This window comes from Canis lupus, chromosome 5, assembly GCF_003254725.2.
Source record: "Canis lupus dingo isolate Sandy chromosome 5, ASM325472v2, whole genome shotgun sequence".
Classification (NCBI taxonomy): Eukaryota; Metazoa; Chordata; class Mammalia; order Carnivora; family Canidae; genus Canis; species Canis lupus.
In genome coordinates, this window is record NC_064247.1 from 16,258,272 (window position 1) to 16,274,841 (window position 16,570).

The 16,570-nt window shown below is 49.8% G+C and overlaps 1 protein-coding gene across 11 annotated transcripts in view; it reads right to left on the reverse strand.

The window, feature by feature from the left end:
- CEP164 (centrosomal protein 164) overlaps nucleotides 1–16,570 on the reverse strand; it is a 63,474-nt gene that overhangs the window by 20,840 nt on the left and 26,064 nt on the right. For 10 of the 11 annotated variants that reach the window (XM_025465372.3, XM_049109923.1, XM_049109922.1 and 7 more), the window contains 5 exons: nucleotides 15,873–15,950; nucleotides 7,766–8,137; nucleotides 6,352–6,432; nucleotides 4,412–4,495; nucleotides 113–198 (listed from right to left, as the gene is read on the reverse strand). In XM_025465372.3, the coding sequence (XP_025321157.1) occupies nucleotides 113–198; nucleotides 4,412–4,495; nucleotides 6,352–6,432; nucleotides 7,766–8,137; nucleotides 15,873–15,950 (701 nt within the window). The remainder of the gene's footprint in view (nucleotides 1–112; nucleotides 199–4,411; nucleotides 4,496–6,351; nucleotides 6,433–7,765; nucleotides 8,138–15,872; nucleotides 15,951–16,570) is intronic. The other variant, XM_049109924.1, reaches the window with a different exon arrangement.

Genomic DNA, 16,570 nt, shown 5'->3' on the forward strand with positions numbered 1-16,570 from the left:
ACCATCTGCCTTCAGGCAGGAGCACGCTGAGCCTTGCACACCAAAGCCAGGAATTCTGCCCAAGTTCACACATCCCAAAGGTCCCTGAAGGGCGGCCTCCCATATACTGTACCTCTCTGAGGCTCTGGACTGCTTGTTCTGCAGCTCATCTTGGCTGGACTGGCTGCCATCCTTGTCTTCTCTCCCCAGCCTCTGGGCCTGTAGGCAAGCAGCAGTGCAAAGTGTATATTGGAGAGGTCTGCTTTTGGGTCCCTTAATCCTCCAACCAACTCTTGTGCCTAAGAGGAAGTACTGAGAGGTGGCTCTTGAGTAGGATGAGGACCACTTGGGACACAGAAGAGAAGGCCTATCGACTGTATAATGTATAATGGAGCTTCCGGGGGCTTTGGCTAAGCCCCCAGGCTCGCAGCTGCTCCTTGGGCTGGCCTGGCTGACCTAGGGAGGATGAGCCAGATGCCACAACCACTGCATGCAGAGCCAGAAGCCAGAGGCTAAGGGAGAATGCACACAAAGAAGAAAATCCTGCCTCCTGCCACTAGAAGCCTTCACTGGCAGTTGCAAAGAAAAAGCTGAGACATCTGTGAATGCCTCAAATCCACAGAGGCCCCAGACCTTCAGTACCAGTGATGCAAAGGGATGCTGAAATTAAGTGGGCAAAAGTTACTGAAGCAGCAGCCCAGCACACTGAAGACAAAGGTCCCTGGAGAGATGGGGACAGTGAAATGAGAGACAGCTATATTTCAGACAGAAAGGGTATCGTTTGGGCACCCGAAGGGAGGAAACAGTGCTCCACCACTCCACTCCAGCTCCCCCAAGCACCCGGGTCCCATCAGTAGTCAATGATGCCTCCTTCCCAGTGAGGGAATGATTACACCGTCTATCAGAAAAAAAAAAAAAAAATCTCATTGTGTATGTGTGTGGGGCGGGGGGAGATCAGGGATAGGAGGGTGGAAGGGCAGAGGGACAGAGAATCTCAAGCTAACTCCACACCCAGCGTGCATCCCGACATGGGGCTCCATCTCATGACTCTGAGAGTATGATCTGAGACAAAATCAAGTGTTGGACACTTAGCCAACTGAGCCACTCAGGTGTCCCCCCTAAAAATCTCATTTTAAAGCCTGGGTGTCTAGGCAAATCTAGCAAGCTGGTGAAAAAGAGGGCTAGCCTTGATAAGTTCAAGTATTTCCTGCAGGGGCGGGGTGGCAGGGGGATAGCAGTGTGGCTGGCCTGGACTCAAGCTCTCATTCTATCACTTCCTAGCTGGGAAGTCTGTCTCCTCCACTACAAAATAGGACAGTAAACCGCAGCTCACAGGGCTCATGGTGAGGATTAAATTAGATCATGTACGTGAAGCCCAACTCCTGGCCCAGAGAAGGCAGGCCACAAATGCCAGCTCCCCTGTTCTGCTCCTCCCCTCTCCCCAGCCTAAGGCACAAAAACCCAGCTCTGCCAGCGTCCGTCCCCATCCGAGGACCCACACTCCTTCTGTCATGTTCACAGGAGCCCCGTCTGTTCTGGGACACAAGGGTTAACAGCAGAGGCAGGGAAGGAGACAACGAACTCCATCTTCCCCCGGTGGGGGGCCGGCCCGGCTGGCATACTGCAGTGTCCCCAGCCCGGTGCCCACAGCCTCCCACGCCGCTCCACTGGCAGCCAGAGCCCGAGCAGCTGGGGCCGACTCTCCCATCTGGATGGGCGAGGAAGGGCAGGGCCGACTCACAGCCAGCTCCCCCAAATTACATTAAAAATAGAAATGCTGCCTGTGAATACCTCCCGGTGCCTGCAGCAGAAGGCTCCCTGCCAGTGCTGCCACTCCTCATCGCATCAGCCTGGGCAGAGCCTGTACATAACAGCCCCCACGCCCCCCTCATCCCTCCCAGTGTTCAACTCACTACTGTCTTCCCCTACAAATCACACCAAGCTCAGCAGATACCTCCCTCTCTCACTTTCAAGGAAAAAAAAAAATCACACAAGCCAATCTATATAACAAACTAAAATGTAAAATGGATAACAAAGCGGGGTGATCATAATAAAAATTGAGGGTGGGGGTCGAGCCCTGAGTTGGAAAGGATGAGAGGCACAGTCTGTGTGTTTCCTTCTTGTTTCGTCTTCAATGTTCCTCCTAGAAACTGCACTGGCACACCTACTAGATAGAAGGGGACACCCTGGGACCGTGCCCGGACAGAGGTCCTTGGAGCAGAGTGGTAGTTGACCACCAGACTCTTCAGAATGGGGGTACAGGGAGCACACTCGAGGCCTCTGGCCCAAGGTTGCTTGAGACCCCACCTTCCGATCTTTAACTCAGCTCCAGGGTTGTATTTTAACGACCTGGCCCTCAGCTAAATACATCATGGAACCTTCGTAAAGCAGAATGGGTAGGCAACTAGTCCAAAGAGCAAGGTATGGAGCTGAAATAACTCAGAAATAAGTCACGGGTCTATTCCCTAACTATTCTCTCATTTAAAGAGCATCTTGCCAAGTGGTGTTTGTGGCACGGTCCCAATTGTTGTGAGGAGAGGAAAGAGAAATAGAAAACAGACATAGATAACTGTGCACACTGAAAATTTCCTGGAATAGGCCATGAGGAATGTTCATGGCAACTGTTTCTCAACCCCCACCTGTGCGGGAAGTGGACATTGATCTTCCACATCATTTGAAATAACTTTATGGTCACTTTTGTCGTGTATCATAAAGCTCACACTTATAATTCATTACAATCATGACCTTGACTATGGTGATGGTTTGGAACATATATACGTATAGTAAAACTCATCAAATGGTACACTTTAAATATGTCTGGTTTAAAATATGTCCACTGCATCTTGGTCAAGCTGCATAAATATTTTTTTAAAGTGAACAGAAACTAGTTTAGTTCAGTTTCAAACCCTAAGGGGCCAGAGACTCTCGGAAATGGCCAGAGCCCACAGGAAAGACAACGGGGACCATACATACACTTCCGTCTGACCCACAAAGGGCCGATTCTGGTTCTTCCAGCTCCACCTCCCCGCTCAACCCGTCCATGCCCTGAAGACAGGAGAGGGCTGAGGACTCAGGCCCACGGGGCAGGGGAGGTGTCTGTACGGCCTGCCAGCCAGAGCGCCTGGCACTGCTCTGTGCCCCAGGATGTGGGCACGAGCTACAGCTTCGGGCTTCCTCTGCTAGGGCTGTCCACATTCGAGCCAGGCCCCGCTGCTCCTTTATACCAAGTGACACAATTCCTCCCACCTCTTCAAAAAACGCTGCAGGCCTCATTGGGTTTTAGGTAGGACCTAGCAATTGGTCCTCCTTTTCTTTTTTTTTTTTCTTAAGTAGGTTTCACACTCAACGTGGAGCCCAATGCAGGACTTGAACTCACAACCCTGAGCTCAAGACCTGAGCTGAGATCAAGTGTTGGGCACCCAACCAATTTGGCCACCCTGGTGCCCCAGAAATCTTTTTTAAAGCCCTCATTGATGCTGACATTGGCCAGATTTTGGGGGCAGAGCAATGGAAATCTACCCCACCCGCCAACTCAGTAACTTCCCCACTTACTTACTGGGAAGGGTGCCTACAACCTCCCTGCTCCGGACCCCTCCTGACCAATCCCGCTGGCTCTGTTTGCACCTTTCCATCCCTCCAGTGCTACCAACAGGGGTGATCAAGGTCCAGCCTGAATAGCTTGTTTGTTCCAGCCAACAAATTTCCATTTCACCCAAACCAAATATTCCCTTAAATGTGCAGGGACCATGTGCCAGAATCTTCTCTTAAATAAGCCCACAGAGGAGGAAAAAAACCACCTTCTTGGCTTCAAGCTCCTTAAGGACAGGACCTGTGTGTGAGTCACCTTTGTACCCTTCTGGGTGCCAGACGTCCCACGTGCCCACACAGAGCTTATGCCTAATGGGGAGACAAACCCAAGAACCATAAAACAAAAGCAGCAGCAATGAGGGGAGCCAAGAAACAGAACAATCCATTCTACTTGAAGGAGGTGACATCAGAGGTGGGCCTCCAAGATCAAGAAAGAGTTCGGACAAAAGAGGAAGCAGAACAGCAGGTGGAGCAGTGAAGGAGGTGGCTGGGGTGCCCCAGGAATGGTGAGTGGTGGGCACAGCCAGGGCATGGCCTGTGGGCTGAGGGTGAGCCTGCAGAGGCTGGATGGGCCAAGTTGGGAAATGCCTTGAAATCCACAGTGCTTTGCACATAAGCAAGTGGTCAGCCCTCAGTTGCTAAATAAACCAATAAACTGATGTATGTTGCAGGGACAGGAAGGATGGCTTAATTCAGAGCAGCCAAGAGCAGAAATGATTGGAAGCCCATCACAGGCACAGTCAGGGCCATACCTTATTGAATTAGAAGGGAAGGAGCTCCCAGAAATGTACCCAGGAATGGGCAGGGCTCAGCTGGGGGTTATCCACAACCCCAAGAGACTCACCTCCCAGCAGGCTCCATCCAGGACTGGGGAAAGCACATCAACATCCAGCAGGTGCTCCGATATCCGGCTGCGGAAACCAAAGTCCTAGAGACAGTGGAAGGGCAGGTCAACGCTGCCCCTGTCCCAGCATCCACCGGGGCCTCTCCTCCACCCCGCCCCACCTTCCAGACAGCTGCCTACTACAGGCCAGGCACTGTGCGAAACATTTCCATTTCTACTAGTTATTCTCGTCTTCAAAATAACACTGGGAGTAGTCTAGAAAGATATGTGCTACATATCATACAGCAAGTATAGTTAAAATGTTCACTGTAGACTCTAGGTGGTCAGGATGTATGGATTCACTTAAAAATCCTTTTAATTTTTCTGTATGTCTGAAATTTTTCATAATAAAACCATGGGGGAAACATAAGCCCGTGAGACTGATAATCTCGCAGCCTCTCACAGACAGGGAAGCAGGTCTGAGAGCACACGTAATTTGCCCAAGGTCATAGAGCTGATTAGCAATGGGGCTGGTGGTCAGATGTACCCTGGGCTGACTTCAAAGCCCAAGCTCTTTGCATGATACATGCTGTAAAGCATGTCACTTTGCAGCTGTTTCGCCCTCCTAGTACCCAATCTGGGTACCCAAAAAGTGCCCAGAAGACCTGTGGGCAGCCTGGAAGCGAGGGATGGTGGGCTGTTCACAGCTTGCTTTCTCCAGACAATGGGGATTCATTAGCAGCGCTTCCTCTGCAGGCTTCTCTTTGGGGGCAGCCAGCAAGTGCCCACACAAGTGCCAGTTCCCTGCTGCCCTCTGACTGCCACAGGACCATGATCCTGCCCCCTCTGAGCCTAAGAGCCCTGCTGGGCTAAGTGAAGGATTGCTACCTGACAGCGTGCTAATAGGGATAGCTCTGTCATCAACCCTGATAAATGGCAGGATGCCCGGGCCAAGGTCTGGTCCTGCTGTCCATGGCTTCCTCCACCCACTCCCGTAGAGAAGAAAAATGCTGATGGGCACACTGCTTCATGGGCGACTCCCTTAGGAGGGACGGAGCCCTTGCACCAGAGAGTCCTATGACATGGCTATTCTTCACGCTGGTTTTTGCCAACAATGACTTTCTGCCTTCCTGTCCTAGCTTGTGCATTTTCTTTTTTGGTGACATTTTCCTTTTAGTTTGAGTTCTACTCCACTTAATGCAGCTGCCATCTGCCTCCTAAGCCCATGGCTCAGTGAGGGGCCAGAGCACACAGCCTCCTAATTCCTCCGCACCCCCTCCTATCATTACTGTTCATCCCTGACCCTCCCGCTAATCCCTTCCCTTTGATCTGCCTCCTCCAGACAGATGGAGCATGGTTTCCAGAGGTGATGTTCTGCCAAAAAGCACCCTCAACTACTCCCCGTAGATACAGACCTGGCAAATGAAGCCAGGAGACAGCAGGCTGGGTGGAAGGCCTAGGACAAAGCAACCATCCATACATGTTGACATTCCAGGACACTGTCTTCTCTTTGTAAATGTAACCATGGCTTCCCTCCTAGCTACAGCCTGAGAACTGGTCCTTGCCATCATTTGGTGATCCCATAGACATACACGCATACACACACACACCACCCCAGTCTCTAACTTCCTAGATTCATGTAATGCTTCTGCTACAGCCCAGAGGCTCTAGATCACATATCTCCCAGACAGTCTATACTGCAGAAACGAAAAAGAGTAACAATCGCTTATAGTTATGGGATGTTTCTAATGTTTTACATTCTTCACCTCACCATCTTCTCACAATAAACCTATGAAGTACGTAGTGTTAGCTGACGGGCTGCAAACCCAAAGTTAGACAAGACCCAAAACCAAATTCTACCTTCCCCGCTTACAAGCTGTGTGACACCAGGCAAATGAACCACAGGGACTCACAAACCCACACTCTCCATCCCTCTCTGCTGCCCCCCACCTTGGACTCACCAGGCCCAGGAAGGGCTTGGGGTCAGAAGCAGCAGAGTCTGAAAGCTGCAGCTCCTTCATGTGCTCACTAATCTCCGACTCCTAGGGAAACAGACACACAGAGAAGTCAGCCAGGGCAGAGGACAGAGAGTTGCTATCACCACCCAGGGAATTCCATTCGGGCCATGGTGCCAACACAGGGCTGAGCCTTAACCAAAATCCACATCTGGAAAACCTGAAAGAGGGCTGTGGACCCTCCCATTCCTTCCAGACACGTGCACCAGCCCCCACCCCACCTCGCCAAAGCTGAACAGCCCAGTTGAGGCCACACTGACTCAGGTCAACAGTATTTATACATGTAAGGAGAGCCAAGTGAAGTGAAGTGGAGGCAGCTAGGGAGTTGGCAGTAGGGAAGTTTCATGCTGTCCTTAAAAAGCAGAATGAGGGACGCTTGGGTGGCTCAGTGGTTGAGCATCTTTCTTTGACTCAGGTCGTGATCCTGAGGTCCTGGAATCAAGTTCCATAACAGGCTCCCAGTGGGAGCCTGCTTCTCCCTCTGCTTATGTCTCTGCCTCTTTCCCCGTGTCTCTCAGGAATAAATAAATAAGATCTTTTTAAAAATTAAAATTAGGGCAGCCCGGGTGGCTTAGCAGTTTAGTGCTGCCTTCAGCCCAGGGCCTGATTCTGGAGCCTGCTTCTCCCTCTGCCTGTGTCTCTGCCTCTTTCTCTCTGTGTCTCTCATGAATATATAAATAGAATATTTTTTTAAAATTAAAATTAAAAATAAATAAAAAACAGAATGAGAGTATCTTTTCCAGGAAGTGGCTTAAAACTCTTTAAATTAACTCTCTCACCATCTACCAGGAAGAGGAATAGGCCTAAGGGATGGAAAACTGAAAGTGCCAAAGGCCTTGGGAAGTACTTCTGTGCGTTTGGATCATTGGCCCAGTCTTACCAAAGCTAGACTCCCATGCCATCTGTGAGAGGGGTCTGCTGGTAACCTAATTCACTAACTTACTACTGCTGGGGCTAAGAACTCCCGGTGGTCCCCACCCCCTCAACATCCTCCCCTCTCTACAGGGAAACGAAATACAGACCACAGACCCCAGCAATCTTGACTAGCTGATGTCAAGAAGTAGGAGCGAGAGGCTAAAAGAGAAAGCAGGTATAACAGAAGAACACGAATGTCCCAGGAGGGTGCCAATGGAAAGGCAAATTTCTACTCTGAATTTCTAATGCTAGCAGGTTTGGAGTTTCATTCAGGCTTTGGCTGCCTGCTGGGTCTGGGCACATCTATCACCATGAAGGGTTCTGGGTGCTGCTGACAGCCCATAGCAGGGCCTACAAATGAAGGTGTGGGACAGAGATCTGCACAGGGTTTGAAAGAACAGCAGAGTGAGGAAGCCCCAACTCCCCAGGGCACAGGGAGACTTACCTGGCTCGCCTGTGATTGGCTCTCTTTCCAAACAGAAGCCTCCTCCTTGGGCTCCTCTGCCTCTCTGTTCTTGGAACCTTCCTCTCCTGCATCCACTGGGTTCTCTGGTACCTCCTTTTTGTTGGCTTTGGCAGGCTGACCACCCCCAGGGTCCACCCCACTCCTGGACATCCCAGGATCACTCTTCTCATCCTTTTCTTTTTCCAGATGCCAAGCACTCGCCCCTCTTCCCTGCTGCCCTGTGCCATCAGTGCTGCTCAGACTGTTGTCTGCACCCTGGCTGAAGAGCTTGCCGGGAGTGGGGGGCCTGGCAGCGTCTGAATCCAGAGAAGTGTCCTTCTTCTCCTCTGGTTGGCTTGTTCTTGGAGACTCCTAGACAGCAGCAGACCATGTCAGACAAGGAGATGTCAAGAATTAATAAAATAATTTCAGAGACTTGCAACAAGATGGAATGGTCATTCATTGACTCGTTTGGGCCAGTGCTCCAGTTCTGACACCAATGGTTATCAAATACCCTAAGAGCTATTTAAAACACAGATTCCTCGTTCCACTCCACATCTGCTGCATCTAAATGTCTATGGTGACTTAAATACATCAACTGCCCCATTCACTGACAGGTGTGGAAACCAGTGCACTGAACTCCATCACCACCACCATGTTCTCAAGTAATAAATGTCTCATTCCAGCCCTGGTAACCAATTCATAAGATTGCAGACTTGGAAACCAGTATTTATTTTTTTTAGAAAGTCAGTAGGTATTTACAATGACGATGACCATGGAAAATCACATAAGAGAGAAGTACTAAAGTCTAAAATTTCATTTTCATTTTTTTTCATTTTTAAAAGGCAGCGAGGAAAAAAACAGGAGAGTGCCCTTCATCAGCGGCGATGAGGGTGGCTCTCTCCCTAGGGCCTCCCCTGTACACATGCCCCTGGAGCACTGTGAGCTGTGTGCTCTGAAAAGCAGAAGCCAAGACAAGACTTATTGGGGGAAATGGTTCTGAAGGATAAAGAGGTCAGGAGGCCTTCAGAACACAGGTCTGACCTGTGGTGGGGGAGTAGGGAAAGGGCAGCTGACACAGGCAGGGCTTCAGGACATGGCACCGTTCTGAGAAAGTCTTGGCCTGCACCGCAGAGTCCCATGTCTGGCAGAAATGATCCTGCTCCAGGGCCTGTTGTTCTCGGTCAACAGCGTGGCCTTGGCATGAGCCAGGGTGGATCAAAGGTGCCACAGCTGGAGGCTACTGTCGCTAAGGTCCCCTGGGTAGGGTCTCTCAAAAGGAGCACCCTCTCCAGCTGCTACATCCTGCTTCTTATGCTGAAACCTTACTTTAAAGACTAGGAAAAACCTTTAAAGCCAGCCAAAGTAGAAAAAAGAAATCCCTTCCTTGAAATCCAGCTAGCGCTCTATCCCGGGCTAAGAGAAACCTTCCTCCCAGAAAACATCACTTGGGCTGCCAGCATGAATGGCTTCTGAGCAGAGATTTTTTTGATACTTCCCGGGTTCCAGATCCTGGAGACTCATGCAAGGAGCATGGTGACTAGAGTCCAGAGGCCACTGGAGAACATGGCATTCATAAGTACTGCTAAAACCAAGACATGACCATCCGCCTGCAGGTCTGGAAGCCTACTAACAAGCCAACCCAAACTTTCCAAGGATGGTGAAGAGAGGCAGGAGAGTAGAGCAATTCAGAGCTTAGCTTCAGAGATACACTACTTGGGTTCAGATCCTGGCCCCACTTACAGGGGCCAATTATTTAACTGAAATCGATTAAATTAATCTGAAACCAATTATTTAACTTCTGTGTGCCTTAGTTTCTTCCTCTAAAATATGGGGACACAGGAGAGTCTACCTCACTGGGTGTGGGGGTAGAGTAAATGAGTTAACACTCACTACGTGAGCTAAAGAAGTGAGATCAGTGCCTGACGGACCATTTGCGTCCCATAATGTTGACTAACGTTTTATTGTGAAATGCACATGGTCGTTCACTGCGTGCCTTCTATGTGCCAAGCACTGCCCTGGGGACCCATATATGAACTAGACATAGATCCTGCCTTCAAGGAACTCAGTTGAATCTGAGACAAAAGAAATGTCCCAGGTAGCCTTGGTCATGAGCCTTTGCTGCCCAAAGCAGAGGGCACTGGACACAGTGGTGGTACATACTGTCCTCAGCCCCAGGCCTATCCCAGGAGAAAAGCAGAAGGTGAAAGAGAGAACGGGTGGCTTCCCCCATTCCTTGGCAGCACAAAGGCAGAGTACCCTCCAGTGCCGGCCATCCTCTCAACATCCGTAGCCTGGAGCGAGGGAGAAATCCACTGTGACCATTGGGCTAACAGAAAGGGGGAGATGAGCCCCTCCTCTTCAAGAGCAGCATGAGCAAGGTGAGACCAGGCCTGCTCTTCTCAATCCCTGCAACAGTGCCCAGCACGCAGCAGGAGCTCAGTACTCAGTCTGCGGGGCTCCACAGACCCTGGGGGGTGGGAGTCTCTCGGGGTGATGGAGGGGCATCTGGCCAGCCACACTCCCTCATGCGGCAAGCAGAGCCAATCCACCCTGGCCCTGTTCATCTCATGAAAAGAGCAACAGAGCTTGGGTTAGGAGACAGAGGAGGGTCAGACCACAGATAGCACCATGGCCTTCCACATAAAGTCCACATCTCCTCACACGGCCCAGAGCCTTTCCCGCCCAGCCCTGCCTGCCTCTCAAGGACTGTGGGCAGCCATACCCCATATGCATCCTCCAGGTTATGGATGAACATTGTGCCATTTCGCTACCTGGGCATGCACGATCCTTTTTTTCCCTTAAGGTTGATTATTTCATTTAGCAAACGATCACACTCTGAGCCCCACCAAACTGCTCCTCCAGCCTTACTCGAGGGTCTGCCTCAGGAAGAAGCTCAGAGGGCAACCAGGAAGGCCCAGGTTCCCCAGGCAGCCTCCTCCTCTACCAACACACACCGCACAGCACAGAACAAAATCACAGCTTGCATCCTCAGGCACCCTTCCCAAGGTGGTTGCGGGGGGACCCTCCAGTGTTCAAGAGCTGCCTGCCGAGGCCACTCCACACAGACTCCTCACCGCTCCTGAGAAGCCATGAGCATCACACGCACACATGCATGCATGCACGCACGCAAGTTGGCGATCTACCCTGACAAACCCCTACTGGCCCTCACAGTATCACATCTTCCAGGAAGCCCTCCTGGATCCCCGGGACAGCTGTCCTGAGATGAGCCTTCCCGACCCATCACAACAACTACTATAACATCACTGCTGATTTCCTGTCTGTTTCCCTCACTAGATCAGCTCCCTGCCATCCTCAGTGTCTAATTTCTGACACATAGTAAGTGCCTAGCAAACACTTTTCGATTGATTTTTTTTAAATGAGTGTATCATGCAGATATAGGAGCTCCTGCTCTGTAAAATGGAGATGAACTATTTATTTCACAAGGGTTACACAGAGATTAGACTCCATTTGTCACAGGGCTTATTAAATGGAAAATGCTGGGATCCCTGGGTGGTGCAGCAGTTTGGCGCCTGCCTTTGGCTCAGGGCGCGATCCTGGAGACCCGGGATTGAATTCCACGTGGGGCTCCTGGTGCATGGAGCCTGCTTCTCCCTCTGCCTATGTCTCTGCCTCTCTCTCTCTTTCTCTTTGACTATCATAAAAAAATAATAATAATAAATAAATGAAAAATGCTAAACAAATGTTAACTATTAATATTCAAGATGAGGGAAAAACAAGTAACCTGTCAAAAATCAGAGGACATCAGACATAGGAAGAGACTCCCATTCTTCTTCATGACAAAATGTAGTCAGGCTACAAGAATGTCAGGCCGAGTCTGTGCCATCCTCAAGCTTAAATTCTTCAAAGGAAGATTTTCCCATTATGGAGCTTGTCCTATTCTATCTACCTAAATATTAAGATATGAAAACACAGCTAATATGAAAATAAAGGAGCTTGCATTCTCCGAGCCCGTGTCAACCAAGTGCAACAACCTGATGGCCAGACGTACATCTTGCTGGTCAGGATAGCAGAGAGAGACTAGACATTTGTCCCAGATTACCCACATGGCATGAATGAGAGTATGGGAAAACCCCCTCCATGGCCCTCTCCCTGCACTTGGCCCTGCTCCTCCTCACAGTGTGAGCTGAGGCCTCCCCAGGACGTACACTCCAGGCCCTCGAGTATTGTCTCCTGCATCGGTGTTCTGGGAGGCACATGGGCCAGGGCGGGGGCTGCGCCCTCGGCACCACTTTACCCTCCGCTCCTCCGTGCTCAGACTCCTGTCTCCTCCTGTCGGGGCCTCAGACCCCTAAGTATCCGGAGGCAAGTATCTGTTCAAAAACAACCCTGTCATCTGCACAAGGAAAGCGATGCCGCAGAGTCCCTTTAAGAGCATGTTATGAATATTTAATACACACCCCAAAAGCTATGTGAGGTCTCCAGTGCTGCAGCTCCCTCCTCCCAGAGCACAAAGGCTGAGGCTTCTATACTCCACGTGGCTTGGGAGGGAGAGCATGGAGGACAGGGATGCTGAAGGCCCCAAGGCAACCGTGGGTCAGGTTATTCACCGTGTCTCATTCCCACCCAGCTGGTCTCAATTCTTTGCACTGCCCCGCACCCTATGTTGTTAGCATTTCCCAATCACACTGACATCATCCTGTGATGTCTAAGCCCAGCTCCCTCCATCTCCCTTCATCCAGTGATGGGTTCTTGCCAGCGCCACCAGGTCACACAGTGCCTGCTCACCCACCCTGCTGCCTCCCCTCCTCACTCACACCCACTCTCAGCGTCTGGTCCATGAACCTATCCCCTGTGATTCCGTAATACACTAGAATTGGGTTTACACTGAAGGCAGGAGAGGAGGGGGAAGGAGAGAGAGGAGAGGCATTTCTGCCATCCTACTGCCCTCTCATGGAATCATGAGCAAAGTGACTGTGGACAGCACAGAGAAAGGGTAGAACAAACCATGGCAGGAGACCTCCATCTAGGGCTACCTAGATGCCCAGAAGTGGGAAGAAATGGGCAGCTCAGAGGATCCAAGGTCTATAAACAGGGACAGGAGCCATTTTCAAAGGGTGTGGTCCAAGCAGCGGCAGCTGTGTCTATCCTAAAACTGCTGTTCATCCCCAACACTGACCTTCCCCACCAGGGAAAGCCCTAGTTCCTACCGGGGGTTAGAACACAGGAACCCAACACTCCATGTGACAAAAAGAATGAGATCTACTGGGATGCTAGAGACATGGGTGGGAGGTGTATTTAACACCTCCCACTCTAGACATTTCCCCCCATCACACTGGGTTGTCTATTTATACTAAAGAGGTTATAAAAAAAAAATTGTTTAAAAGCTCCCACTCCCCCAAAGAAGCACATAATCCTCAGAATGGAAGCTTTTGGAAATCCAGGACAGGTCAAAGAAGTTCCCTTTTTTGTTGACATTTGTAATCCATTATGAAGTAAAAATTAACTCAGAGTCGGAGTGCATCATGATTGATCCACGGTGGGATCTTCAACCCCCAAGCTGACAGCAGGGGTAAGTATCCATCCTACCCAGGACCTGGAACAGCACAACACAACCCGCAGGGACGCCCCCTTGTCCCAGAAGGGCTCACTCTCCTTCATTCTCTCAACTGCTCAGCAAAACACACCTCATCCTTCCTAGGCTCCAGGCAGTGGCAAGTACAGAACATATACACATGAATAGGGCCGAATCTCTACTCTTAGTTTGTTCTCACTTTCTCCTTTCTCTGAGAGCCAGGTAAGTCCTCCTGATGCCCCATTCCTGCTCATGGTCATCCCTCTAGGCTCCAAACCCGAGCTGCTGATCACATTGGCAGGATAAGGGCTTAATGGCAGATGAGAAGAAACAGAGTTGTCATTTCAGGGACCCAAGCACACTGAAGGCTTTGCAGACGGTGCAAATAGACCAGGCCCTACTCACAAGGAACAGTTTCAAAGTAGACACAGATCAGGTTGATGATAAAAATGGGGGATTCAGGAAAACAGTGTCACATTTCGCAAAAAGTGTTAAAGTCACGACCAAAGCATATCTGATCATGCACCGCCAAAAATGTGGACAGTTTCTGGGGTAATGGACGAAGTACAACAGTAAAACTTAGTCTGCCCACTGGCGAGAGCTGGACCACCTACAACTCAGGGGCTGTGTTGGCCGGGATCTGCGACCCCCGCCCGATGAGACATTTAACCCTAGCTCTTGGGGTGAGCAGAAGACCAAGAAGAGTCAAGAAACAACACGCGGATCATAAGAGATAATAAGAACACAGGAAGAGATAATAAGGAAACAAACTTAAATCTATGATACAGGAACTAGAGTTTTACTGGTCAGTTTCGAGATCATTCTAATAAAACATAAGTGACAGGTTTCAGTTCGAAGTGTTTCTTTTTTTTTTTTTTTTAAGATTTTATTTATTTATCCATGAGAGACAGACAGAGAGAGAGAGAGAGAGGGAGAGGCAGAGACACACAAGCAGGGGGAAAAGCAGGCTCCACGCAGGGAGCCCGATGTGGGACTCGATCCCGGGACTCCAGGATCATGCCCTGGGCCGAAGGCAGGCGCCAAACCGCTGAGCCACCCAGGCGTCCCAGTTTGAAGAGTTTCAAGTGTGTGAAAGAATTTTATATTCGAATAGACTTATGGAAAGTTTAATTCAGCTTGCAATCAGTATTTAAAAGTTTGTGGAAATCTGAGTGGCTGATGTCATGATTCACTAGTGGTATGAATACCATGGGAATATTGAGAGAAATCTTAATTGCTAGAAACTAATAAACTGGACGTTAGACAAAGGACACACTGTAAGGGAATGTTCCTTTTCAAGTAGAAAGCCACACTGAGGGTTTGTAGGTATTACAACACCACGATGAGTTCTGGATTTTGTTTGTTTTAAGAACATTCTGGTGGTGATGAAGGACAGACGGGGTGGGGGGGGGGGTAGACAGAGATTAGAAGTGACAGGACTACCGTGGGGAGAGTCTGGAAGCTATTCCCATCCACAGTCTGCACTTCCCAGGCCCTGCGCCTTTGCTCAAGCTGTTCACTTACCTAAAATATCCTTCACACCCCCATGCCTAAAACTTACCTACTCTTTAAGAGCCAGGTCAAATGTCATCTCTTTTGAGTTTTTCCTGATCTCCAGGCAAGTAATTTCCTCCCCCTCAGAGCTCCCCTAGGCCAGGCACCTGTGCCAGAGTCTTTGCACAAACTGCCCTGCTTTACAGTTTCCTAGGGAGTCATTTACTCCACACTGAGCACTCACCAAACACCAAGTACGTGGCGTCTCTCTCCAGCTGTAAACTCTGTGAGGCCAGCCTAAAGCCGTCTTACCAAAATCTGTATCTCTACACATGGCCCACCATTCGACAACTGGTAAGACTCTGGATGTCACACCTCAGTTAAAAACCTCTGATGGCTCCCAGTGCCTGGGTACCCCTAATGCAGACTCCTCAGCTGGCACCAAGGGCGTTTGGGATCCAGCCCAAGCTACCTCCACAGACCGTCCCCCACTCATCTCCCACATGTGCTCTGCGCTCCAGCCAAAGGGGATGCCGTCACCTTCCCCAAACTCACCCTGCACCCTCTGCCTCTGCCTGTGCGGGGCCCCGCATATGAGCTTCTCTCCCCCCGCTCACCTCTGCCGGGCCAGTCCTGCCCACCGTCCTACCTGGGTCCCCTCACATGGCAGTTTCTCAACAGAACCCTGCCTGGTCGATCTGCATAGCTTGGAGGCCCCATATTCTCTCTGCGGTGCTCCAGCTCACCTCCCTCACAGCCTCACTGCATTCTATTGTTTTCCAGGAAGGTAAGCCTTTCTTCTGTGAGGCCACAAACCCTCAGGGGGCAGTAATCACATCTCACTCCGGCTTGCATGACCTAGAGCTAAGCGCCTCACGTAGAAACGTCCAATTACTGGTGGCCGTCTGGCAGATGAGCAGATGAACAGATTCCTAGTCCCCTTTTGTGTTTCCCCAAACCCCAGAAATCCCATCTAGACAGCACTGGGGCAAGACAGTTCTCTTCCCAAATCTGCATCCCACAAGTAGAAAAGCTTAAAAAGGAAGGATAGAGCAGGATAGAGGCGTATGCTCTTACCTCATACTCAAAGTCAGCCCCCAGTGCCCCAATGTCCAGGTGTAGGTTCTTAAGAAGTTCGCTTGAACTGCGGACACTCTGAAAACAAACATGATTACAGGTACTCAGCCCAAGAGGGCCAAGAAGCTCCCTCCTGGTTATGCTTTCTGGGACAGACGTAGAAAGCACATAGATTAGGCAAGAAATGAAGCTGTGGGCTAGAAAACCATTCTACTCATTTTTAAAGCGGCACAGAGGTTGGCCAAAAGGAGGCAACAACCCAAGTGTCCATCTACAGACGAATAGCTAAATAAAATGTGGTATATTCATATAATGGATTATTCAGCCATACATGTACAACATGATGATCTCGGAAAACATGCTATGTAAAAGAAAGTACATGTAAAATGGCAAATATTGTATGATTCCACTTATATGAAATATCCAGAATAGGCATATTCAAAGACAGAACATAGAATAGAAGAGACTAGAGACTGGGGAGAGGGGTGACTGGGGGAGTTACTGTTTAATGGGTACAGAATTTCTATTTGGGATTACGACCAAGTTCTGGAGACCGATAGTGGTGATGACTGTACAACACTGTAAAGTTAATAAGGTCACCAAATTGCATGCTTAAAAGTAGTTAAAATGGTAGCTTGCACATTATATATATTTGGCCACAATAAAATAATTCTTTTTAAATAACACAAAGGGTTTCC